Raw genomic sequence first — 26,044 nt, forward strand, 5'->3', positions numbered from 1 at the left:
TTTCCAGCCCCCCTCGCACAGAGCCTCAGGCCCCCCCGGCCTTTCCTCACCCCATCTTGGGGAGGCTCTTTCGCCTTGTGGGTTGGGCCCTGCTCCTCTGCCTCTTCTCTGCCTCGTCTGCTCTGGGTCACCCACCCCCCGCCCCTACCCCCTCCTGCCCCCCTCCAGCTTTTCTAGATGTTGGCTCTGGGTGAGCGAGAGGCTGGCCTGCCTCTGGCCGTCTCCTCGAACCCCGAACAGGGCACTTGCGAAGGGCAATCTGCCAGGCTGGGGAGGGGGGGGCCAGAGTGGTTCTGGGTCCCAGTGTCATTCTAGCCACCAGTGCATCTGGGGCCCTTCGGCATTGAAAGAGGGTGGGGGTGCTCCGTGGGGGAGGGGAGCTGCAGGGGTGGTGGCCGGGCCTGCGGCTGGACTTCCCTGTCTGCAGTCCAGGGAGATTGGAGATCACAAGGGGACAGATTTTAGCCTGGGGACAGAGAAGCGGGACAGTCACTGAGCTGCTCTTTGGGGTCCAGCACTGAACAGCAGCAGCGTGACAGCCACCCGGTGTAGCTGAGGTCCCACAGGGCCCCGGACACAGGGCCCTGCCGAGTGAGAGCATCCAGGCCAGGTGAAGTGACCGGCTGAGACCCCCTGAGCCCACATTCTCCCCTTTCAGAAATCCTTCAGCCTGCTGGGCCTCAGACCAGTCTGTGGGTCAAGAGCATCAGGATCTCTTGGTGAACAGTGCCTGGGTACATAGTAAGTGCTCAATTAAACAATGTCTGGGTAAATAGTAAGTATTCAATTAAACATTTGCTGGTTTCTCTATGGTGTATTTCTCTATGGGCTTGAGCGATAGCACAGCGGGTAGGGCGTTTGCCTTTCACGTGGCCGACCCATGTTCGATTCCTCCACCCCTCTCGAGAGCCCAGCAAGCTACCGAGAATATCGCGCCTGCACGACAGAGCCTGGCAAGCTACCGAGAATATCGCACCTGCACGACAGAGCCTGGCAAGCTACCGAGAATATCGCACCTGCACGACAGAGCCTGGCAAGCTAACTGTGGCGTATTGGATATGCCAAAAACAGTAACAATAAGTCTCTCAATGAGAGACGTTACTGGTGCCCGCTCGAACAAATCGATGAGCAGCGGGATGACAGTGACAGTATTTCTCTATAAAATTTCTCTAAATTGAAGAGACACAAGTCCCCTCAAGGTCCCAGCCCACTTACTTCACCATACAAAAAGGATGTATGCATAGCAAACAACAGCCCGTCCAGATCAGTGTGCTGGACTGTGCATGGTGTTCAGGCCTGCGGTCTCACCTGCAGACGGACACCTGTCCTCACTGTAAGGTGACTCAGATTGTCTGTGTCGTCCTTTTTTGTATGGTGAAGTGGGCTGGGACCTTGTCTCTTCAATTTAGAGACCCTTTATAGAGAAATACACCATGGAGAAACCAGCTAATGTTTAATTGAGCACTTACTGTGTTCCCAGGCACTGTTCCCTTCATCCTTTCCACTGTCCCTATCTTCGTCTGTGTTACCATGGTCTTCTTTATTTTCTGGCCTTTGGGGTCACACCCAGTGATGCTCAGGAGTTACTGTTAGCTCTGCACTTAGGAATTGCTCCTGGTGGTGCTCGGGGGACCATCTGGGATGCCGAGGATTGAACCTGAGCTGACTGCATACAAGGCAAATGCCCTGTCCTGTCACTCCAGCCCCTCTACACGTTGCCTTCATGACTGGCTGGAAAATGACTCAAGGCTATCACTAGTCATCTGCCCCTCGGGGCTAAGAACTCTGGTCCCTGGGTAGCAGGGGGCTTATGCTTCCCCACTCCCCCATCCGGTCTCTGGGACCCACCAGCTTCTTCTAATATTCCCCCTAGTGAGGGCTGGGGAGAAGGCAGAAAGGGCTAGTCCGTGTGCTTCTCCTGCCGGGAGCCCTGATTCCATCCGCCGACACAACCAGGCGCAGCCCGAGGGGTTGGAGGGGCTGTTTGGTCACAGGTTCAGATGGCAGTTCCCAAGCACCTCCAGGACTAACCCCCCGCCCCCAACAGTGCCAGGGACGGCCCTTGGGCAAAGTTGGGTGTGTCTCCCAAGTCGAAGATGAATTTATTAGGGCAGGGAGATAGCCCAGTGTTCAGTGCACCTGCCTGGCGTGCACCTGACTTGGATTTAACTTTCTTTCTTTTTTAAAAAGTTTTATTTTATTTTTATAAAGTTCGCCATAATTCACGACATTTAATAGTCAAGCAGCCATCCCACCCCATGAGTCTAACTTTCGGCACCGCCTGCTCCTCGGAGCAATGCTGGGTGTGGCCCTGAAGGCCCCGGCACCAGGGGCTGGCCCCCGTGCCCACCGCACCCGGGACCCAAGCAGTTTCCATCCTTGAACCCTGGTGATGAGCCGCAGCCCACGGACCTCCCGAGCACTGCTTGGGAGCCCCCCTCCCCATTCTGGGGTGTGGCTCAGGGATGGAACATCTGCCTGCCGTGCCTGTGCTGATGGGTCTGATCCCTGGCCCCCCCCCCACCACGCGGGCGCAACCCCAGGCAGCACCACTGGTGCACCACCCCCTCGGGCCCTGCAGCCACGGGGACCACGGAGGGGGACACCCTCCCGGATTAACAGGAGGCGAGGGCCGGGGACTCTGTGGCAGACCTCAGTGGTGTTCCAGGCTGGGATGGGGCTGCAAACCACCCAGTCCGGGCATGAGCACTGGACATGAGCCCAGAGGATGCCGCCTCAGTTCTTATCTGTGCATGGGGCCCACCAGGGTCTTGGGTGGGGTGCCAAGGTTACACGGGGCAGTTGAAGAATATCTTTACTGTGGCCTCAGAGTGTAACAGCCGGTGAGCTGACAGCAGACAGGATACCACACACGTGTCCATACACACACACGCACACGCATTCCCTACCCCCACACACACATGCTCCTACACACACATTCCCTACTCCCCCACATGCTCCTATACACACAGGTGCACACACACATTCCCTACACACAAACATTCCTCTACATATAAACATGTTTCCTGTGCATGCATACACAATCCCCCTACACATGCATACATGCACGTTCCACTAACATCCATGCCTGCACAAATTCCCTCTGCATGCACGTACACATTCTACATACCCACACACATTCCCTACACATGCACACAATTCTCCTATGCAAACACACACATTCTCTTACACATACATGCACACACATTCAAGCACATAGACAATCCCATACACACATATGCATGCACTCCCCTGGCACACATGTACACACATTATTTTACACATGCATGCACACACATTCTCCTAGACACACACATTCCCCTCTGCACACACGCACACACAGTCCCCTACACATTCTCCCCCTCACACATGCACACACATTCCCCATATTGCATGCACACACAGTCCCCTACACACGCACACACATTATCCCATTCATGCACATACAGGAGCAAGACTCCCAGGAACACTCCAGCGGAGACAGACCCTCCAGGGAGCTGGGGTCAGAGGCTGCCGGGCGACCCAGGCGGGGCAGAGGGACATGTGCTGACGTCTCAGGGGGAGCGGGGTGAGAGGCGCTGTTAGCATCCCCACCGAGGAGGCTCAGGCTCCTTGGAGGATGTGCAGATGCTCGTTCCAAAGGCTGCACAGATGCCTCTGTTCCTGGCAGTGCCAGTCAGGGTGGCCAGGATGCAGACCACCTACAGGCCACTGGCAGCGGGCTCTGGCTTCACGGAATGCCACTTGGCTGTGAAAAAAAGATGAAACGGGGTCTTTAGGGGACACCAGGCATGGACTGAGAAGGGAATATGCTAAATGAGCTAAGTCAGGACAGGAAAAAACGGTTCCTGGATGGTTTCACTTGTCTGTGAAAGATGAATTACTAAAGCAGATGAAATGGCAAAAAATAAGATGAGGGGGACCTGGAGAAATAGTACAGAGGGTAGAGGACTTGCGTTGCAAGTGCCATCAGGTCCCCCAAGCCCTACCAGAAGTGAGCCCTGAGCACCGAGTCAGGAGTAAGCCCAGAGCACTGCTGAGTGTGGCCCCCAAACCAGAAACCAAAATAGCATCATTGAATTAATTCTCGAAGGCGTCCTGGTGGGGAGGGAAGGCCTCAGACCCTTCTCCCACGTTTCTGGTTGGGGAGGTGCTAAGGCTCGGGTGGGGGGTCTGCAGAAGGGATGGGAAGAAGGGTCCCTGGCTCCGTGCCACCGCTGATGACCAATCAGCAGGATGCTTCGGAGTGTGGGGGGTGGGGCGTTGACCCAGAGGGCCAGCGGCCCAGGCTTGTCCCCTGGCCAACTCGGCCTGGCAGATGCGGGCCTGGGAGTCAGGGAGCCCGGCTGCGGCCGGCTGTGTTTCTCGAGGGCTCCAGGAAGGATCTGCTCCGGGCCGGCTCCCAGCTTCTGGGCGGTTCCTGGCGTGCGGCCGCTGCTCTCCATTCTCCTCACGAAGCGTCCTCCCCGAAGGCGGCCGGGTCCACCTCTCCCTTTGTAGGAGGGAGCCAGTTGCTGGGGGTGGGAGCCCACCCCAGCCCACCCCAGCCCAGGATGAGCTCATCTGTAGCTCTGCTCGGTCCAAATAAAGCCACATTCCAGGTCTGGGGGGCGAGGGGGGGCCAAGGACTGACCTGTGCATTTTTGGGGGGTGGGGAGCACAAATCCTCCACTCCACTTCTCACATCCCAAACTGGACGCAGGCAGAGTTCACAGCTGGAATCCTGCCTGGTCCTCCTCACAGGCTCTGTGTGTGTGTATGTGTGTGTGCATATGTGTGTGTGCGCATATACATGTGTGCGCATATCTCAGTGCATGTACATGCATGTGTGCATGTTTATGTCTGTGCGACACGTGTCTTTGAGTTTATGTGTATGCATGCCTGTGACTTTGTCTCTGTGTGTGCCTATCTGTGTGCCTGTGTGCATGCCTGTATACGTGTGTACATGTGTACATGCATGCATATATGTATGTGTATACATGTATTTGTCTTGTGCATGCATGCATATGTATGTCCCTGTGAATCTGCGCAAGTGCATATGTCTGTGTATGTATGTATGTATATGCGTGTGTGTCCGTGTGTATGTGTGTGCATGTGTGTGTGCAGGAGAGGCTGGGGTGAGAAGCTGGAGCTCTAGGCTGCATCTCTATTCAGGGGTGCCCCTCAGTAGCCTGTTTCCCGAGCACAAGACTTTGACAAGCCCTGGTCTCTGGGTGCCAAGCTGGGAAGGCGGGCACCAAGGAATAACGCTGACTACTGACTACCCTCCACCCCGCACACACCGCCTCCAGTCTTCGGGTGAGCTGGAATCAGAGTGAAGGCTGGAATCAGAGTGGGCGCAGGGGGTCAGGGGACTGGCTCAAGTTCACAGGCTTTGCCCCTTTCCCAAGCAGAGGTGGTCCAGCCCCCTCCAGCGCCAACCCCCGCCCCCCCACCATCAGTCCTTCTGGGCTGGGCTCCCCTTCTCCCCTTGGAGGGATGTTGTTTACCCAGAAGCTGCCTGGCCCCCGCCTTGTGCTAAGTGCCCATTTCAGTGAGACAGGGAGGGTGGGGGGAGCCTGGGGGTCCTTCCCAAGATCCCTGCCCTTGGAAAAGCGGCTGTGACCCCTGGGAGCGGGGGCGGGGAGGGGAACATGAGGAAACTGAGTCACATTGCAGGCAGGCCGGGAACTGAGGCTCCATCCGCCAGCCTGGGAAAGCGGGGAGGGGTGATGTGCCAAGGTCAAAGGCTGGACCCGCCCGGCCTCCCGGGGCCTCTGGGGCATCCTGGGGCTGGGGGCGGGGGCGGGAGGGGGGCCGGGACTCCCGGGCGGGGTGGGGGGACGGGTCGGGGGCGTCCCTGAGCTCAGTCTCCCAGACTCGGGAGGGCGCGGGGGCGGCCTTCGGGGCTCCGGAGGCCGAGAGCCAGGTGGGGGCCGGCGGGAGGGTGGGGCCGCGCCCCCCGCAGCCCACCCGCGGCGCGCGGGGGCCGGGGCGGGGTGAGTCACGGCGGCCCGCTCGCTGCCTTTGTGCGGCCCGCGCGGCTGCGGCGGCGGCGGCGGCGGAGCGCGGGGAGGAGGAGCCGGGGCTGCGGGCGCCTGCGTGTCCCCCCGCCGGCCGCAGGCCCCGGAGCGCGCGGGCCGGGCATGGGGCCCTGCCCGCTGCCGAGCCGCCAGGAAGCGCAGGGCGCGGCGCGCCGGGGGTCGCGGCCCGCTGGGTCCTGAGCGCGACCGCCTCCCCCAGGACGCCCCCCGCCGCCTCCCCAGCCATGGCCAACGGCGTGATCCCGCCGCCCGGGGGCGCCTCCCCCCTCCCCCAGGTGACGGGCGCGGGCGGAGGGGGCGCGGGGGCGCGGGGCCGGGTGGGGGGGGCGCGCAGGGATGCGGAGGGGAGAGGCGCGCCGCTGTTTTCCCGGCTCGGTGGTACCCAGACTCGCCCTTCGCGGGATGCGTGCGCCCCCGGGGCCGGGCCGGGGAGGGGCGGCGGGGAGAAAGGGCTGTGCGAGAGGCGGGACCCCTCAGCGGCAGCCCCCCCCACCCGCCCCCCAACACCACCACCACTCTTAGGGCTGTGGGGCCCCCGGGGGCGGGGGCGTCAGGGTGCGCCTGACCGCGGGCGGCGGCGCGGGCCTGCAGGTCCGGGTGCCCTTGGAGGAGCCCCCTCTGAGCCCTGACGTGGAGGACGAGGACGACGACCTGGGCAAGACCTTGGCTGTGAGCAGGTTTGGGGACCTCATCAACAAGCCCCCGGCCTGGGACCCCGAGAAGCCCAGCCGCAGCTACAGCGAGCGGGACTTTGAGTGTGGGTAGCCCGGGCGCCCCCACCCCGACACCCCCTCACCTCCATTGCCACCATCTCATCTCTGTGCTCGCCGCCGCCTCGGCCACCCGGTGCCATCCCGTGCGGGGCCACCATGCCATGTTAAGTCATGTTGCCTCTCCTACCCCGTCGCCTGTCCGCCTGCCCCGGGAAGGTTGCGGGGGGTGGGGGGTTGGCATCCAGGCCCCCAGTGCAGGGAGAAGCACCCCCTCCTCCTCTCAGGGCTCTGCCAGCCCTCCCCCTGCTCCCTCTGCCCCCTCCCCTCAGCCCCTGCCCACCCAGTGCCCTCCCCATGTCCCAGCCTTCCAGGATGGAGCAGTGTGTATGTGTGTGTGTGTGTGTGTGTGTGTGTGTGTGTGTGTGTGTGTGTGTGTAGCCAGGTCCCGGGTTCGGGGCCAGGGGGAGCCTGGCCCTAGAGGAAGAAGGACTTGCGTGCCCTTGCCCGAGGCCTTGAGCTAGAATAAGGTGTGTCCCCCCGCAGGCTGGGGTGTGGGGGTCCTCCCTCCTGCCGCGGGGGCCCCCAACCACCTCTCCTGCACCCTCAGTTCACCGGCACACCTCCCACCACACCCACCACCCGCTCTCGGCGCGCCTGCCTCCGCCGCACAAGTTTCGCCGGCTGCCCCCCACCTCCGCCCGGCAGGCCAAGAGGAAGAGGAAGAAGGAGAAAACCTCCGCGCCCCCATCCGAGGGGACGCCCCCCATCCAGGAGGAGGGTGGCGCTGGAGGGGAGGAGGAGGACGAGGAGGAGGAGGAGGAGGAGGAAGGCGAGTCCGAGGAGGCCGAGCCCGCTGAGCCCCCTTCGGCGTCGCCACCCAAAGCCAAGGTGAGGGGCCCGCCCCAGGGAGGGGTGGGGGGGTCGGGGGTGTGGAGAGTGAGTAGGGCGGTGGGGCCCAGGCCTGTCCCCTTGTGTCCGCAGTTCTCTATTGGAAGCGATGAGGATGACAGCCCCGGGCTCTCGGGAAGGGCCGCTGCCGCCCGGCCCCCGCCCCCCGGGACACCCCGAGCCCACGGGAGCCCCCAGCTCCCAGCCAGGTACTGGCGTCCGCGGCGCAGGGAAGGTGGGAGAGGGGCCTGGCCCCTGTGTCCCCACTCAAGGGGAGGCAAGCGCTGGCGAGGGTGTCGTCGGGGGTCCGGATCAAGGCGCCAAGGAGCAGGGGGCCATCGGGGGTGGGGGTCAGGGTGTCGAGGAGGAGGGGGTCATCCGGGGTTTGGTCGGGGTTCCAAGGAGGAGGGGGTTGTCGGGGGTCTGGGTCAAGGCGCTGAGGAGCAGGGGGGTCGTCGGGGGTAGGGGTCAGGGTGCCGGGGAGAAGGGGGATTGTTGGGGGTGGGGTCGGGGTTCCAAGGAGGAGGGGGTCGTCGGGGGTCCGGGTCAAGGTGCCAAGGAGCAGGGGGGGTCGTCGGAGGTGGGGGTCAGGGTGCCAAGGAGGAGGGGGTCTTCAGGGCTGGGGGTCGGGGTGCCGGGGAGGAGGGGGATTGTCGGGGTGGGGTCGGGGTGCCGGGGAGCAGGAGGAGAGAGAGGCCCGGGGTGAGGTGGGAGCAAGGACCCCCCAAAGCTGGTCCGTGTCCGCCGTGGCTCCCGTCACAGGCGCCCCTGCCTTCTCCGCAGCTCCCCCAGCCCCCGGGCCCGGGCCTCGCGGCTGGCTGGGGACAGGAGAGCCTGGAGCCCGTCGGCCAGCTACGACCTGCGGGAGCGGCTGTGCCCGGGCAGCGCGCTGGGCAGCCTCGGGGGGCCGGAGCAGCAGGTGCCCACGGATGAGGCGGAGGCGCAGATGCTGGGGTCCGCGGACCTGGACGACATGAAGAGTGAGTGCGGCCCTCTGCGGCCGGGTGGGGGGCTGGGTCCTGGCTGTGGGGGCCCATGCCCGCCCCTGACACCTCCCCGTGACACCCCTGCCCTCTGTCCCGAGGCAGCCTCTGAGTCATGCCTGCACAGGGCAGCCCCCGCTGGACGGCAGAGACTCCTGCCCCTGGTCCCTTTGGGGGGCCGGGTGTCAGGCGCCGGGCCAGGCTCCGTGACCCGCCCGGCTGTGATCCGGGCACATTCCTTCCGTCTTATCGGTGCCCTGGTCTCTGTGCCACCTGTCATCACCCACACGGGGGCTCCGTGCCCAGGCCAGGGGCATCACGGACCCCGCCCTCCTCCCCCTTGGAACCCGTGTGTGGGCGGGCTTGGAGCTCAGGACGTCATGGAAAGTTGCCAGGCCCTGAGGACACGGACAGGAACAATCCGATGGCAGCAGGATGGGGCACGGGGGGGAGGTGGTGGAGGAGGGGGGAGGGCGTGTTTACCGACAGGGGTGGGGTGGGGGGGTGCCCGTGGCGGCACGGAGCAGGCCTGGGGCCGTGGGGAGTCCGCAGCGGAAGCCCATTGCCAGCTCTGCCCGGCCCAGCTGAGACTGCGTCTGCCAGGCTCCTGGCTCTCCGGGCCGGGGCCGGCGGGGGGTCCTGGCCGCTGCTGACGGGGGTTGGGGGGGATGACCAGCCCGCTGGAGGGGTCCATGGAGCCCAGTGATGCCGCAGGCCCGACCCCGGGGAGCACTCCCGCCTCCAGCCCCAGCGACTCGCTGCCCTCCGAGGACCTGGGGCTGCTGGTGCTGACCTCGGAGGATGGTGACGTGTGGGAGGCCCCCGGGGGCCAGCCGAGCCCCAGGCCCGGGGCGCCAGCTTGTGAGTAAGCGGGGTGCTGGCCGGCTGCGCCCGCCGCTGGCCCGGAGGGGGCGGAGAGGGGCTGCGGGTGCTGAGAGGGGACACACGGAAAGTGCGGGAGCCTCCGGGGCCCTCACCCCCCCACCCCGGCCCGAGGAGGGCCACAGCGGCCACGGCAGGAGCCAGCGTGCCCAGCAGGTGGCTGGGGGCCAAGCTGCGGGCAGGGGTGCCGGCCGCTCACAGGTGGCTTGTCACTGGCCTTGGCGGGGGTTGGCGCCTGCCCCTTGATAGGCTGCAGCCTTGCTGGCTGGGGCGGGGGGAATGCGCCCGGCAGTGCTCGAGGGTCACACCGTGCAGGGCCGGGGGTTGACGCTGGGTCCGCTGTGTGCACGGCCTTACTCCTGGGCTCTCTCTCCGGCCTGGCCTCAGTTCCCTTCTCCAGGACACGGGCTGTTGGGGGCTGGCCTTCCCGCACCACCCTCTCCCCCCTCCCCAGAACTGGGTGCAGCAGGTGGTGGGGCGGTGCTGGAGGGCCCGGCCAGGCGGCCCCCCCCCCCCATCTCCAGCCGGACCTGTAAGCCACCTGCAAGCCCACCTCTCCGGCAGGTCACCGGCTGGAAGACAACCCCGGCGTGCGCCGGCACCTGGTGAAGAAGCCGTCGCGGACACAGGGCGGCCGGGGCAGTCCCGGAGGCCTGGCGCCCATCCTGCGCCGGAAGAAGAAGAAGAAGAAGCTGGACCGGAGGCCTCACGAGGTACCGCAGTGGCCCGGCCGTGTCCGGGGAGTGTGTGTGTGTGTGTGTGTGTGTGTGTGTGTTAGCGGGGGGGGGGGTAGTCGCTGCGCCCTGGCGGTGGCTCCGTGGCCCCACGGCCCTCCTCCCCGCCCCCTCCACCGCCCAGGTGTTCGTGGAGCTGAATGAGCTGACCCTGGACCGCAGCCAGGAGCCGCACTGGCGGGAGACGGCGCGCTGGATCAAGTTCGAGGAAGACGTGGACGAGGAGACGGAGCGCTGGGGCAAGCCGCACGTGGCCTCGCTGTCCTTCCGCAGCCTGCTCGAGCTGCGCAGGACCATCGCGCACGGTAGGGGCCCAAGGGCGGGCAGGTGGGCAGGCGGGCGGGTGGGTGCCCATAGTCCCGCCCTGGCCACACCCCCCGCGCCCCACCCCCCGGGGGCTGAGCCGGCACAGTGTCTCTCTGGGCAGCCGTGACCTGGTGCCACGGGGCCCTAGCGCTATGCCCAGGGCAGGGGAGTCCATCGACTTTCCCGGGGGGGCCCCCCCAGTGGGCCGGGCGCGGGTACGCCGTCCACCCTCGCGCCCTGGGCGCTCGGCGTGGCCAGCTCGGGGCCTGCCCCGGAGGACGCAGGGGGCGGGGGAGGGATGACGCTGACCCACCTGACCGGGCCGCACCCCTAGGAGCCGCCCTCCTGGACCTGGAGCAGACCACGCTGCCGGGCATCGCGCATCTCGTGGTGGAGACCATGATCGTGTCAGACCAGATCCGGCCGGAGGACAGGGCCAGCGTCCTGCGCACGCTGCTGCTCAAACACAGGTGTCAGGGCCGGAGCGGTCGGACGGCGGGGAGGGCGCTCGCCTCGCAGGCGGCCAAGCCGGGTTTGATCCCCCCACCCCCCACCCCTCCCTCCACCATCCCTGACATCCCATAGGGTCCCCGGAGCACTGCCGGGAGAGATCCCTGAGTGCAGAGCCAGGAGTGACCCCTGCGCATTGCCAGGGGTGGCCCCCAAACAAAACAAAACCCCCCAAAATCGGCCCCCCCCCCGGCAGGTGTCAGGTTGGGCTGCTGCTTGATTGCCCCGCGGGGGGACGGGAGCCTCACCCCTAGGACGGGCCCGCAGGAAGACCTCTCTGGGGCCGAGGGCCGGGCCCCTCTGCATCTCGCTCCCTCACGGGGGTCTCCCCTGCCCCGCCTCCCCGCAGCCACCCCAACGACGACAAGGAGACGGGCTTCTTCCCCCGCAACCCGTCCAGCTCCAGCGTGAACTCGGTCCTGGGGAACCACCACCCCACCCCCAGCCACGGCCCGGACGGTGCCGTGCCCACCATGGCCGACGACGGGGGGGAGCCGGCCCCGCTCTGGCCGCATGACCCCGACGCCAAGGAGGTCAGTGAGCCCCGTGGTGACTGCAGGGGGGTGGGGTGGGCGGGCTCAGGCGGCTGGGGAAGGTCACGCCTGGCCCCGCCGTCCTGGCCTGGGGGGTTCTTTCCACTGCTTTTATTCTTTTTATTTGGGGGGGTCCCCGGCAGTGCTCAGTGCACCTGGGGGTTCCTCAGCGATTCTCTGCCAGCCGGGCTGGGGGTTTAGCACTTGGGCCTGGTGCTGTGGAGGTGTCGGGGCTGCTGGGGTCCCCCAAGCAGTGCTCAGGGGCCTCCAGCAGTGCTTAGGGGGGGCCCCGTCATGCATATCTGGGGGTTGAACCTGGGGCATCGGGCACGCGGCAGGCATCGAGCCTCTCCCTCCTCCCACCCCCCACCTGGGAGTCTTTTTTTTTTTCTTCCTTTTTGGGTCACACCCGGTGATGCTCCGGGGTTACTCCTGGCTCTGCACTCAGGAATTACTCCTGGCGGTGCTCAGGGACCATATGGGATGCCGGGGATTGGACCCGGGTCGGCCATGTGCCAGGCAAACGCCCTACCCGCTGTGCTGTCGCTCCAGACCCTGCCTGTGGGTCTTTGGGGTCCTAGCTGGAGGGGCCGAGACAGACCCCTGAGCGCTGAACAGGAAAGGCTTCGTGGGGGTGGGGGCTTCCCGGTTGGGTCCCGCCCTGGGGCTGAGCCCAGAGTCCAGGGCCCGGCGGGCAGTCGGGCCTGCCACGGCCTCCGGTCTGGGTCCCAGCCCTATTCCAGTCCTGCGTCCTCAGAGGCCCCTGCACGTGCCCGGGGGAGACGGCCACCGGGGAAAGAGCCTGAAGCTGCTGGAGAAGATCCCCGAGGACGCTGAGGCCACCGTCGTGCTCGTGGGTACGGAGGGCGGGTGCGGGGCACTGAGGGCGGGCGCAGGGCTGGGAGGGGCCGTCTCAGGCTGCAGCACTCAGGCCGCACGCGCTGGCCAGGGTAGACTGTGATGAGTAGGTGGATGGTGAGAGGGTTCCTTCAGATGGGGGTCCACTGCCCCCCTCCTCTCCCCTCCCCTCTCCTTCCCTCCCCTCCTTTCCTCTCCTCTCCTCTCTCCTCCTCTCCCCTCCCCCTTCCCTCCCCGCCTCTCCTCTCTCCTCCCCTCCCCTCCTCTCCCCTCCCCTCTCCTCCTCTCCCCTCCCCTCTCCTCCTCTCCCCTCCCCTCTCCTCCTCTTCCCTCTCCTCCCCTCCTCTCCTCCTCTCTGTCCTCTCCTCTCCTCCTCTCTGTCCTCTCCTCTCCTCTCCTCTCCTCCCCTCTCCTCCCCTCCCCTCCCCTCCCCTCCCCTCCCCTCTCCTCTCCTCCCCTCCCCTCCCCTCCCCTCCCCTCCCCTCCCCTCCCCTCCCCTCTCCTCTCGTCTCCTCTCCTCTCCTCTCCTCTCCTCTCCTCTCCTCTCCTCTCCTCTCCTCTCCTCTCCTCTCCTCTCCTCTCCTCTCCTCTCCTCTCTCTTCCCCTTCCCTACCCCCTTCTCTGTTCTTCTCTCCCCTCCCTTCCTCTCCCTCCCTGTCCGCCCCTCTCCTCCCCTCCGCTGCCTGGTGATGTTCAGGGGCCATTCCTTGCTCTGTGCTTGGGAGCCCTCCCCGGAGGAGCTCAGGGACCAGAGTGGCCCCAACCCAGCCCCCAGCAGGCACTGCCCTGCGGGCTCTCTGGCCCTGCAGCGGGGTTCTTCGTGCAGTGCCCCCTGCTCGGCCGTGCCCAGCCCGCCCGCCTGTCCCCCGCAGGCAGCGTGCCCTTCCTGGAGCAGCCGGCGGCGGCCTTCGTGCGTCTGAGCGAGGCGGTGCTGCTGGAGTCGGTGCTGGAGGTCCCGGTGCCCGTGCGCTTCCTCTTCGTGCTGCTCGGGCCCAGCGGCACCAGCACCGACTACCACGAGCTGGGCCGCTCCATCGCCACCCTCATGTCCGACAAGGTGGGCGACGCGGGCCGGGGCGTGGCTGCGGGGGCGGGGGGGGGGGGAGGCGACCGGCTCCCTCGCAGGCGGGGGGGTTGTTGGCCATCCGGGAGGACCCTGGGAACGGGCCTGGGGGGCCCGAGGGTCCGCGCTGCCTGCGGCCCGTGGCCCTGCGGGCTCAGCGCTCTCCCTGCCCCTCGCCCCCCGCAGCTCTTCCACGAGGCGGCCTACCAGGCCGACGACCGGCAGGACCTGCTGGGCGCCATCAGCGAGTTCCTGGACGGCAGCATCGTCATCCCGCCGTCCGAGGTCGAGGGCCGCGACCTGCTGCGCTCCGTGGCCGCCTTCCAGCGCGAGCTGCTGCGCAAGCGGCGGGAGCGCGAGCAGGGCAAGGCCGAGGCCAGCGCGCAGGGCGGCTACGCGGGCCCCGGGAAAGGTGGGCGCGCACGGGGCCACGCATGGTCCTGCGGGGCGCGGTGTGAGTGTGCGTGTGTGAGTGTGAGTGTGTGTGAATGTGTGAGTGTGTATGTGTGTGTATGTGTGTGTGTATATGTGAGTGTATGTGAGTGTGTGTATGTGTGTGTATGTATGTGTGTATGAGTGTGTGTGTATATGTGAGTATGTGTGTGAATGTGAGTGTGTATGTGTGTGTATGTGTATGTATGTGTGTATGAGTGTGTGTATATGTGAGTGTATGTGTGTGTGAATGTGTGAATGTGTATGTGTGTGTATGTATGTGTGTATGAGTGTGTGTATATGTGAGTGTATGTGTGTGGATGTATGTGTATGTGTGTGTATATGTGAGTGAATGTGGGTGTGTGAATGTGAGTGTGTATGTATGTGAGTGTGAGTGAGTGTGTATATGTGAGTGTATGTGAGTGTGCATGTGTGAGTGTGTCTGTGTGTATGTATGTGTGTGTGAGTGGGTGTATGTATGTGTGTGAGTGTGTGTGACTGAGTGTATGAGTGTGTATGAGTGTGTAAGTGTGAGTGTATGTGTATCTGAGTGTGTATGTGTGTATGTGTGTAAGTGTGAAAGTGTATTTGTGAGTGTGTCTATATGTGTCTGAGTGTGTGCAAGTGTGTGTGAATATGTGTGAGTGTATGTGTGAGTGTGTGAAAGTGTGTATGTGTGAGTATGTGTGTGTTTGTGAGTGTGTGAGAGTGTGTGAGTGTGAGAGTGTGAGTGTGTGGGTGTGAGAGTGAGGTTTGTGTGAGTGTGAGAGTGTGTGTGAGTTTGTGTGAGTGTAAGTGTGTGAGTGTGAGTGTGTGTGTGGAGGGCGTCGCCCCGTGTGCCAGCAGCCTCTCGCTCCCCAGAGCTGTCCATGGATATGGGGGGTTCTGAGGCCACCCCGGAAGACGACCCCCTGCTGCGGACGGGCTCGGTGTTCGGGGGGCTCATCCGGGACGTGAAGCGCCGGTACCCGCACTACCCCAGCGACCTGCGGGACGCGCTGCACTCGCAGTGCCTGGCCGCCGTCCTCTTCATCTACTTCGCCGCCCTCAGCCCCGCCATCACCTTCGGGGGGCTGCTCGGTGAGGGGGGGAAGAGTCTCCGCTGCTCACTCTGGGCGGGCAGGGGAGGGCCTCCCGGGGCACGCGGGCGGGGGGGGGGTGGCGGAAGGGCCCTGGGCTCAGCCGCAGGTGGAGGCCCGGGGAGCCGCAGACCATGCGTGTCCCTGGCCCCCAGGGGAGAAGACCGAGGGGCTGATGGGCGTGTCCGAGCTGATCGTGTCCACTGCGGTGCTGGGCGTCATCTTCTCGCTGCTGGGCGCGCAGCCGCTGCTGGTGGTCGGCTTCTCGGGGCCGCTGCTGGTCTTCGAAGAAGCCTTCTTCAAGGTGACAGCCCTGCTCCGGCCCCTCCCGGCCCCGCCCCGCCCTTCCTCCCTGCTCTGGGCCCCTTCAGCGCCAACCCCCCCCACCGTGCCTCCCCCGTGTCCAGGGCCAGGCCTGGCTCACCGTGCTGCCCCCTGCAGTTCTGCAGAGCCCAGGGCCTGGAGTACCTGACGGGCCGCGTGTGGGTGGGCCTTTGGCTGGTGGTCTTCGTCCTGGCGCTGGTGGCCGCAGAGGGCAGCTTCCTGGTCCGCTACATCTCCCCCTTCACCCAGGAGATCTTCGCCTTCCTCATCTCCCTCATCTTCATCTACGAGACCTTCCACAAGCTCTACAAGGTGGGGACTAGGGAGGAGCCAGGGGCAGGGGCTGAGGGCGGGGGCTGGACAGAGTCTGGGGGGGATCGTGGGGTCGGGGAGCCATGGCCAGGCAGGGCTGAAGGGCAGGAGTCAGACTCGAGGGTCACCTGCGTGACAGTGGGTACTGTTGGATTGCCACCCGGGTGTTCTGGGCTCACCTCTGGAGGCAGGGGCGTGTGTGTATGTATGTCTCTGTGCGTACAGTGTATATATGTGCATGTGAATGTGTGTGTATGGTGTATGTGTGTATATATGCAACACACATACACATGTATGTATATGTGTATATACATGTGTATATGTATGCATGTGTTTTTATATGTATGTGTGCATATGTGTATATGTGCAGGTTGTGTGTATGTGTATCTATATGTGTGTGCACTTGTGTGAATGTGCATGCATGTGTGCATGCATGTGTCTATGTGTGTGAATGTGCGTGCATGTGTGTGCACATGTGTCTGTGCTCACGTGTGAACGTGCATGCATGTGTGCGTGCATGTGTGTATAAATGCGCGCGCGTGTGTGAACGTGCATGCATGTGTGCGTGAATGTGTGTGAATGTATGTGCATGTGTGCATGTGTGTATACGTGTGCGTGTACGTGTGAATGTGCATACATGTGTGTGCATGCGTGTGTGTTCCCCAGGCAAGCGACCCTGACTTGTGTGTGTTGCACACAGGTGTTCATGGAGCACCCACTGCTGCCGTTCTACCCGCCTGAGGGGGCCCTGGAGGCGGGGCTGGAGCTGAATGCCAGCGCCCTCCCGCCCACCGAGGGCCCCCCGGGCCCCAGGAACCAGCCCAACACTGCGCTGCTGTCGCTCATTCTCATGCTGGGCACCTTCCTCATCGCCTTCTTCCTGCGCAAGTTCAGGAACAGCCGCTTCCTGGGCGGCAAGGTGCGGGGGTGGGCGGGGCCGCCCCTCGAGAGGGGGCGGTGGGCGTGGCTGACTCCCCTGGGCTCATTCATTTCTGTCTCAGAATTCCGGGCCACTCCTGGCAGGGAGCGGGGTGGGGGTGCTCGTCTCCTCCAGTGCTCAGAGGGATCATGTGGTGCGGGGACAGATTTGGGGTGCAGAGGGTGGGGCTTGGGGTCTGCTCGGGGCGAGTCCTCTGACCGCTGCCCGTCCCCAGGCTCGCCGCATCATCGGGGACTTCGGCATCCCCATCTCCATCCTGGTGATGGTGCTGGTGGACTACTCCATCACCGACACCTACACACAGGTGGGCGCCTTCCCACTGGGCCCCTGAACCCGGGCTCCCGCGAGCGCAGCCTGAGTTCCCTGGGGCCCGGGCGGTGGGGCAGGGGCGTGGCCAGCCGCGTCCCCGACTGGTCTCCCTCCCGGCCCCGCAGAAGCTGACGGTGCCCACGGGGCTCTCAGTGACCTCCCCGCAGAAGCGCTCGTGGTTCATCCCGCCCCTGGGCAGTGCCCGGCCCTTCCCGCCCTGGATGATGGTGGCCGCCGCCGTCCCCGCGCTCCTGGTCCTCATCCTGATCTTCATGGAGACCCAGATCACGGCGTGAGAGAGCTGGGGGCGTGGGGGGCTGCTGCTCCCAGCATGCTTTGGTGCTGTGAGGTGACCTCCCTGCTGGCAGTGCCCAGCCACGCGCTTCGTGCAGGCACTGGCTACAGCTCAGCGTGCTGACACATGCGCCCGACTTTGGTGGTGCCTCCCTCCCTCCCTCCCTCCCTCCCTCCCTCCCTCCCCCCTTCCTTCCTTCCTTCCTTCCTTCCTTCCTTCCTTCCTTCCTTCCTTCCTTCCTTCCTTCCTTCCTTCCTTCCTTCCTTCCTTCCTTCCTTCCTCCCTTCCTTCCTCCCTTCCCTCCTTCCTTTCTTCCCTCACTTCCTCCCTTCCCTCCTTCCCTCCCTCTCTTTCTTCCTCCATTTCTCTCCCCTCCCTTCCTTCCTTCCTTCCTTCCTTCCTTCCTTCCTTCCTTCCTTCCTTCCTTCCTTCCTTCCTTCCTTCCTTCCTTCCTTCCCTCCCTTCCTCCCTTCCCTCCTTCCCTCCCTCTCTTTCTTCCTCCATTTCTCTCCTCTTCCTTCCTTCCTTCCTTCCTTCCTTCCTTCCTTCCTTCCTTCCTTCCTTCCTTCCTTCCTTCCTTCCTTCCCTCCCTCCCTCCCTCCCTCCCTCCCTCCCTCCCTTCCTTCCTTCCTTCCCTCTTCCACCCATTCCTTCTCTATTTTTTGAGGGGTTTGGGGCCACACCTGTCAGTGCCACACCTGACTGTGCCCAGAGATCACACCTGGCAGGTGGAGGGACCATCTGGGGTGCAGGAATCCACCCTGGGTGGCTGTGTGCAAGGCAGGCGCCCCCCCTCCTGTGTCCTATCTCTCCTGCCCCTCAGTGCTGGTGTCCACAGGGGGGTTGGGGCCTGGCCCCGCGGTGCTGCCCTCTCCCCATGCCCGCTCTGCCCGCAGGCTGATCGTCAGCCAGAAGGCCCGGCGTCTGCTCAAGGGCTCCGGCTTCCACCTGGACCTGCTGCTCATCGGCTCCCTGGGCGGCCTTTGCGGGCTCTTCGGGCTGCCCTGGCTCACGGCTGCCACCGTCCGCTCGGTCACCCACGTGAACGCGCTGACCGTCATGCGCACGGCCATTGCGCCGGGCGAGAAGCCCCAGATCCAGGAGGTGCGGGAGCAGCGCGTGACGGGAGTGCTCATTGCCAGCCTCGTGGGTGAGAGCCGCCCCCGGGGTGCCCGGGGCTGCACGGCGGCCCTTTGAGCGTCTTGCCTGGGCGGACCCCAGGGCCTTCCGCCCCACCTGTCTGTGTCCCAGGCTGGGTCTCCAGCTGCAGTGGGGGGGGGCTGCCCCAATCCCCCCGTCTCCCGTTCCTGTTCTCCCCTGCCTTGCTGCCGTCTATCCCTGGTGGTAGAGTGGGCCAGCGGCTCCTCCCCTCCAGGCCTGTCCATCGTCATGGGCGCCGTGCTACGCCGGATCCCCCTGGCCGTCCTCTTCGGGATCTTCCTCTACATGGGGGTCACGTCCCTGTCTGGCATCCAGCTGTCCCAGCGCCTCTTGCTCATCCTCATGCCCGCAAAACACCACCCCGAGCAGCCTTACGTGACCAAGGTGAAGGCGGGAAGTCCAGGGTGGACCCTGCACTGCGGGGCCGGGGGCGAGGGTGGGGGTGGGTCTAAGAGATGGCCCTGGGGGCAAGGGCAGAGAAGGGTGGTGGGCGTTGGGGAGCCCCAGCGAGGGGGGCGGCGGTGCTGAGCAGTGCGCCCCTCCGCCCCCGCCCCTGCCCCTGCCCTGCCCGGACCCACAGGTGAAGACGTGGCGGATGCATCTCTTCACCTGCATCCAGCTGGGCTGCATCGCGCTGCTCTGGGTGGTCAAGTCCACGGCGGCCTCGCTGGCCTTCCCCTTCCTGCTGCTGCTCACCGTGCCTCTGCGACGCTGCCTCCTGCCCCGGCTCTTCCAGGAGCGGGAGCTGCAGGCGGTAAGGGCCTGCATCCTCGCGGGCGGCATCCCAGTGTGTGGTACCCGATGCAGCCGGTTGTCCGCCCCCGTCTCTCCTCCTGCCCCCGGGCCCCAGGTTCCTCGCCGGCCCGATGCCTTCTCAGACCCCTCTGTCCTGGGTGCTGAGAGCAGATCCTACTGGATAGGTTGTGGTGAGGATTGACGTTATCCCGGTCCTTGGCTTGGCGGGAGGGAAGCGCTGGATGGCAGCGGACACCTGTGCAGGTGTGGGGGGGCCCTCCTGTCCCCCAAACTGCAGCAACCTCCAGGGCTGAGCTGTCCCGAGCGCTGTGCTGTCCAGCTGCAGGCACACCTTTCTGTGCCAGAGCGTCTCCCTGGCTCTGTGCTCGGGGATCACTCCCGGCTGTGCGTGGGGGACCACGGGTGGTGTTAGGGATCCGACCCCGGTGGGCTGCGTGCCAGGTGCCAGGTGAACGCCCTACCTGCTGTCCTGTCTCTCTGGCCCAAGGTGACTTTCCTGCAGAGCAGCCACTCGGATCACCCGGGTGTGGGCGCAGCGGCTCCGGGCAGTAACTCTTCTTCTCTTTTATAATATTATAAAAGTGCCCGGAGAGGCTGGAGCAATAGCACAGCGGGGAGGGCGTTTGCCTTGCACAGGGCCAACCTGGGTTCGATTCCCAGCATCCCATATGGTCCCCTGAGCACCGCCAGGAGTAATTCCTGAGTGTAAAGCCATGAGCAACCCCCTGTGCATTGCCAGGTGTGAAACAAAAAGCAAAAAAAAAAAAAAAAGTGCCTGCTGGGGGGAGGGGCCGCAGCCGTGGTGTAGCAGGTAAGCTCTCGCCTCACTCGTGGCTGACCCGGATGCCATCCCTGGCATGGCATATGGGGCCCCACGAGTGATTTTCTGAGCCCAGAGCCAGAAGGAAGCCTCAGGGGATAGCCTCAAGCCCCTCCCCTCCCCCCCCAAATAAAGAGATTTAAAAAACAAGGAAAATACCAGTGTGCCAAGGATCAGAGGTAACGCACAGGCTCTGGTCAGTGGCAACTGCTCGAACCCGAGCTCACAGTGCCTGCAGACTGCGGGGCCAGGACCTGGGGTGGGAGGGAGGCCACGAGGGGATAAGTGGGGACGCGCCCCCCCCACGGTGCCCCGTTGCTCTGCTCGCTCCCACAGCTGGACTCGGAAGACGCTGAACCAAATTTCGACGAGGATGGCCAGGACGAATACAACGAGCTGCACATGCCCGTGTGAGCCTCGGCACGCGCCCCCGGAGCCCCCGCCCCGCCCCCACCACAGGGATGGCGGCCCGGCCCACCCAGAGACGGGCCTGGAACTGCTTACCAATGCCACGGCTAGGGCCCCCCCCACTCCTGCCGGGGGGGCCCTCCTCTCGCCGTCCAGACCGGCACAGGCTTTGAGCTCATTATAACCACACTCCTTGTCTCGTGTCGGCTTCACTTTCTTGGGCCCCTGTCTGGCTGCTCAGGCCGCACTCTCCCGTCCGGGCCTGGCAGGAGTCTCACTTCAGGGGCATCCCCGCCAGGCACGGGGTTGAGGCCAGGACAGAGGGAGAGAACCCAGACCTCCAGAAGGTCAGAGCTGGCCCTGTCGCCCCCTCCAGCTCCCTCACGGACAGCTCACAGTGGGGGGAGGAGGGCAGGGGGACAGATGAAAGTCAGGCTCAAGGACACGTAATCCCACGTGTGTGCACGCACTCGGACACACACACACAGACACGCAGATGCACAGACACACACACACACACACATACAGAGCCTTTAGCAGGGGGGTGTGGGGGAGAGGGGGTCCATTGCACCCCTTTAGCCCCTAATCAAATCAGAGTGTCCCCCATTGGTGATGGGGCTCAGGAGGAGAAGGGAGACTGCCCCCTGACCCCTGGTGTCCAGAGCCCCAGCTCCCAGACACCAGGCGGGTGCAGCATTTGGGGTCCCAGGACTATTTTAGATCCTCCTCCTTGTTCTAAAGAGACGCGGTTCTGGAATTCCAGAGGCCACTCCTTGGGCAACAGTTTTGCCAGAAATAACCTGGAAGGCTGGAGGAGTGGAGGTTGGGGGGGGGAGGAGGGCCCTGGGCCCATTGCGTCACGGTTGCTAGGCAACCAGCAGCGTGCGGGAGCCCGCCGGCTCCGTGGCCCTCTGGTGGCCGCTGGCGCGCACTGCAGCGTTGTCTCCTCCCCCGGGCAGGGGTGGCACCGCCACCTGGCGGACCCGCTGTGACCAAAGGCCGCTGTCAGCCGGGAGCGCTTCCTGCTGGGGGGAACAGGAGGCCCGGAGGAGTTGCACTGGGGGCCGGGGAGGCTCTGAGCCGCAGAGAAAGGGAACCTTCTTCCCACGGCCGTTCTTTCTTTTTCTTTTTCTTTTTTTTTGAGCTGGAAACCCTGCTTCTCCAAGTTTCGCCCAGGTCGGAAGGCCAACCCAGTGCTCCGAGCTGGCAGTGAGGCTGTCAGTTGTTCCCCTGAGAGCATATCCTGTGGGTTGTGTGTGTGTGTGTGTGTGTGTTTCGGGGTTTCGGAGGCTGCATCCTGCTATGCTCAGGGATCACTCCTGGCGGTGGTCACTGTATCACTGTCATCTCGTTGCTCATCGATTTGCTCGAGGGGGCACCAGTAACGTCTCCATGTGAGACTTGTTGTTACTGTTTTTGGCATGTTGAATACGCCACAGGAAGCTTGCCAGGCTCTGCCGTGCGGGCGAGATGATCTCGGTAGCTTGCCAGGCTCTCCGAGGGGAACGGAGAAATCGAACCCAGGTCAGCTGTGTGCAAGGCAAACACCCTACCCACTATGCTATCGCTCCAGGTTGTGTAGAGGTGGGGAAATTTTTTTTTTCTTTTTGGGTCGCACCTGGCGATGCACAGGGGTTACTCCTGGCTCTGCACTCAGGAATTACTCCTGGTGGTGCTCAGGGGACCATATGGGATGCTGGAAATTGAACCCAGGTTGGCCACGTGCAAGGCAAATGCCCTACCCGCTGTGCTATCACTCCAGCCCCGAGATGGGGAAATATATGTATACCAAAGTCATGAGTTAACACTGCTGTACGCATATGACCCAAATGGCAATAATAATAAATTGGGTGAGTTTTCTAAGAAGCGAAGGTGAGGAGAGGGAAGGAACCTTTGGTCACTAGTAGACCAGACATTGAAACTGGTGGTACATTTTGGAGTTGGAACACTGAATGATCAAAACACTATCCATCCTGCTGTGCTCAGGGGTCACTCCAGGCGGCGGTCAGGGGACCTGATCCCTGGCCCACGGCTTGCAAGGCAAGTCTTGCTCTGCCCGCTGTGCTATCCAGCTCCAGCTGTACAGGTTTAAGCATTTCATTCCACTTGACCCCTCTTGGTCCCTGGAGCCTCTGTTCAATATGAAGACAAAATCCCCTTTCTCAGAGGTCAGCCAGAGCCCCAGCTGGAATTTCGGAACCTCTAAGGGAGCCGGGAAGGTCAAAGGCAAGCACCTAGGATGGATCCATAGATGTGCCCACAGACAGTCCCTGCCTGAGGACCTTTGTCCTTTCTCGATCCTTCCAGCCACCAGCCTGGTTGGTCAGGCCCCGGTGTGGGTAACCCCTGCCCCCGCCAGCTCCCCTGATGGTAGCTGGGACCCCTCCAGGGAAAGAAACCTGAGAGGAAGGGGCTCCCGAGGTTCTGGATTGGACACAGCTCGTGTCAGTCATGGCTGCCGGCAAATCGCTGGAGAGTGTGGGCGTTCCCCAGGTGGCAGACAGGAGTTGGGGGTGGCTGTGCTTTGCCAAAGGACTGTCCTAGTGTTTGTTTGCTGGTGAGGCCGGTGGCCTTCGGGGTTGTAGAGAAGGTAAAACATTTCAGTGAAAGGAACAAGCAGACATTAATCCTCGGAGAGTGGACGTCACCCACTGTGGAAGGCTTAAGACCCCGGGAGGGTTGTCCCCAGTGCCCCCCTTCCAAACAAGGCTCAGTGCCCGCCACAGTTGGCCAACACCCCCTCTTGGGCTGGGCTGTGTTAGGGGGGATTCATCCTCTCCCAGGGGGCTGCCACCAGCCGGAAATGGTGCACAGGCGAGTAGCTGGCAGGCCCGCTCAGAAACCCTTAGGAGGGCAGGGAGCAATAAACAGCACAGCAGGTAGGATGGTCGCCTGTATTACAGGCATGTGGCCAAACTGGGTTTGTTCCCCGGCATCTCCTATGGTTCCCCAGGGACCCGCTAGGAGTGATTCCTGAGAGCAGAGCCAGGAGCAGACCCTGAGCATCGCCGTGTGTGGCCCCAGCACAGAACAAAACCCAAGAAACCCCGTAGGAGACATTTGTGGCTTGTCCTGGAGTCGCTCCCCTTTCCTGCGGGCTCTCCTGAAGAGCTGGGCGTCCGGACCGGGGGCCTGGAGCTTCCAGGGCAGAGGCGGGGGGGGGGGGGCGCTCCTGGGGAGGGTCCCCTGAGAGTTGGTGGCACAGCTCGGGGGACCATGAGGCGGCCGAGGCCTTGGTGCTCTCCCGTCTGGTGTGTCTGAGCCTGCGGAAGTGGCGTGGCCAGGCTGGACAGGCCCACGTGAGGAGAGAGGACCAAGGCGGGGCCGGCCGCACCCCGGGCGGCTGCTCCAAGCCTTGGCCAGCCACGGTCTTCAGCCCCGTCAGCGCGAGAAGGGCTCCTGGCATCTTGCAGCTGGGCCCGGGGAAGGGTGGTTGCCTCCTTGGGTCACACTGAGGTGTCCGTGGGGCAGCTGCTCCTCCACACTCCAAGGTCTCCGCTGGCCTTGCCCCGGGCTCTGGCTGAGCAAATGTGTCTCTTGGGGGCAGCCCCGGGGACAGTGCTTCCTGTTAGCACATCAAGTGACTCAAGGCGTGAGGTGTCACGGACACGGCGAGCTCCCAGGAAAGCAGCAAAGCTGAAGCCCACGGCACAGCAGGGCGGTGCTTGTCTCACATGTGGTCCACCCAGATGCAATCCCCGGCTCCGCGTGTGGTCCCTTGATCCCCGCCAGGACTAAGCCCTCAGCACAGCCATGTGTGTCTCCTCAGACACAACACAAACCGAGAAATGAAGTTGACCCCAAGGGCACGGCTGTCGGACTGGGTCCAGACACACACACACACACACACACACACACACACACACACACACACACACACACACACACACACACACACACACACACACACTCCCTGCAGGCCAGTGTGGTCGATATAGTCGTGACTGGAGAGCAGTCATGTGGGTTCTGAGTAGAAGCCCCCACTAGTGGTGAGTGGGGGGACTGTTGCTGAGAGAGCCTGGTCCTGGGTTCGATCAATTCTATCTTTGTCCAGGTGTGAGTTCTGTGCCTCACTGGCTGACACAAGGCTCCGACGGGCAGGATCTGCCGGGTTTACATGCTGCAGAAAAAAGGGGTTGAGTCTGAGACCACCGTGGAATGATTTTGGGCTTCCCTGTTTATTTTAGTGAATTTTAGGCCACTAAAAGCTGACTTGGCTCAGGGCTGACTCCGGGCTCCGTGCTCAGGAATCTTTCCTGGTGGGGCTCAGGGCTCTGCTGTGCTGGGGAGGGGAGTCAACCCTGACTGGCTGTGTGTAGGACAAATACCTCCCCCCGACCCTCCCGCTATCACTCCGATCCCAATTTTGGATTTATTAGAGACGTTGCTTGTGATTCAACGTGCCTCTGGCAAGTGCTGACTCAGCAGCCTGGGCTTTGGGAGAAGCTGGCTTGGATCTGGGCGGGGGGGCACCCTGGAGGGGGAGGAGGGGCTCCCAGGATTTTGAGGGGCAAAGAAGGACCGAGGAAGTGGGGAGCAAGGGATGAGGGCTCTTGGAATGGTGAGCGACGGTGGGGCACACAGGGGTGAACAAAAACATCTTTGTTTGGCTGCCCCTGGCCTCTCCCCTGCTCCAGGCTGTAGAATGGGCAGCGTTCCCACTGGACCTTTGCTGTTCCCAAATGCCTTCCCCAGAACCTGGTTACAGAGGTCCATAGGATAAGCGTGGGGGGTGGGCAGGGAGGCTCAGGGGACAGAGAGGAAAGGTCAAAAAAAATCAGGGATGGGGCCCCGTCAGGACCCAGTGAAGGCCAAGGCGACCCCAGTAGGACGCTGGAGAGGTGGTCCAGGCTTTGGTCTTCCACCCTGATCCCAGTTAGAATTCCTGCCCTCTCCCAGGGTTCCCCCCCCCGCCCCCAGCACTGCTAGGAGTCACTGCTGAGCACAGAGCCAGGAATGGCGCCCGAGCACCACATTGTGTGCGTCTCCCTCCCCCGCCATCTTGGCAACATGCTGGTCCCCGTGTTTGTGAGTTGCAGGGACAGCTGCCACTTCCTCAGCCTCCGAGTCACAGTCCCTTCAGAACACACAGACACTGTGGTGGCTTCCTGGGCCGACAGGAGGGGGAGGAGTCGGGGGACCCACAATCGGCCGGGAGACCGTGGCCCCAGCGGGGAGGAGGCGCTGGGATGAGGGACGGATGAGCAGTGCCCCAAATGTCCCCCAGGGCTGGCGCTGTCTGCGTGCCCCCCTGCTCCTGCTCCTGCTCCCCACCGTGGTCCCCCAAAAGCTACGGCTTGGGGGGACCAGAGTGGTACTCGCCTTGCAGGTGGTTATCCCAGGTTCAATCTCTATCACCCCAGTTTGTTCCCTGAGCCTGTTAGAAGTAATCCCGAGGGACTGGAGTGATAGCACAGCGGGTAGGGTGTTTTCCTTGCACACAGCCGTCCCAGGTTCGATTCCCAGCATCCCATATGGTCCTTTGAGCACCGCCTGGGGGAATTCCTGAGTGCAGAGCCAGGAGGAACCCCTGTGCATCGCTGGGTGTGACGCTAAAAGCAATAAATAAATAAATATACAATAGAAGTAATCCCGGGGCTGGAGTGATCATACAGGGGGGAGGGCACTTAACTTGCACAAGGCCGACCAGGTTCGGTCCCCGGCATCCTATATGGCCCCCTGAGCACTGCCAGGAGTGATTCCTGAGTGCAGAGC

General features: G+C 63.5%; 1 protein-coding gene across 2 annotated transcripts; it reads left to right on the plus strand.

Annotated features, from left to right (window-relative positions):
• The first annotated feature begins 6,025 nt into the window (after window positions 1-6,025).
• On the plus strand, window positions 6,026-20,525 carry SLC4A3 (solute carrier family 4 member 3). 2 transcript variants are annotated; one of them, XM_055121425.1, is made up of 22 exons: window positions 6,026-6,298; window positions 6,615-6,780; window positions 7,344-7,624; window positions 7,718-7,833; window positions 8,408-8,604; window positions 10,054-10,202; window positions 10,348-10,528; window positions 10,864-10,999; window positions 11,389-11,572; window positions 12,330-12,429; window positions 13,303-13,487; window positions 13,680-13,905; window positions 14,787-15,005; window positions 15,160-15,308; window positions 15,446-15,640; window positions 16,341-16,559; window positions 16,795-16,884; window positions 17,015-17,181; window positions 18,081-18,334; window positions 18,560-18,729; window positions 18,926-19,099; window positions 20,258-20,525. In XM_055121425.1, the coding sequence occupies exons 1-22, from the start codon at window positions 6,248-6,250 to the stop codon at window positions 20,333-20,335; spliced, it is 3,687 nt and encodes a 1,228-aa protein (XP_054977400.1). In that variant the 5' UTR covers window positions 6,026-6,247; the 3' UTR covers window positions 20,336-20,525. The 2 variants fall into 2 exon arrangements, with proteins under 2 accessions (XP_054977400.1, XP_054977401.1); XM_055121426.1 differs by lacking the exons at window positions 6,026-6,298; window positions 6,615-6,780 and adding an exon at window positions 6,878-6,899.
• The last annotated feature ends 5,519 nt before the right edge of the window (window positions 20,526-26,044 follow it).

This window comes from Sorex araneus, chromosome X (genome assembly GCF_027595985.1).
Source record: "Sorex araneus isolate mSorAra2 chromosome X, mSorAra2.pri, whole genome shotgun sequence".
Classification (NCBI taxonomy): Eukaryota; Metazoa; Chordata; class Mammalia; order Eulipotyphla; family Soricidae; genus Sorex; species Sorex araneus.

Bases quoted from the DNA above. Each gene is read 5' to 3' on its own strand.
- SLC4A3 (XM_055121425.1), top strand. From the start codon at position 6,248: ATGGCCAACGGCGTGATCCCGCCGCCCGGGGGCGCCTCCCCCCTCCCC. The intron at 6,781-7,343 runs GTGGGTAGCCCG...CTGCACCCTCAG, and splicing joins CAGCGAGCGGGACTTTGAGT to TTCACCGGCACACCTCCCAC. The intron at 10,529-10,863 runs GTAGGGGCCCAA...CCGCACCCCTAG, and splicing joins GCGCAGGACCATCGCGCACG to GAGCCGCCCTCCTGGACCTG.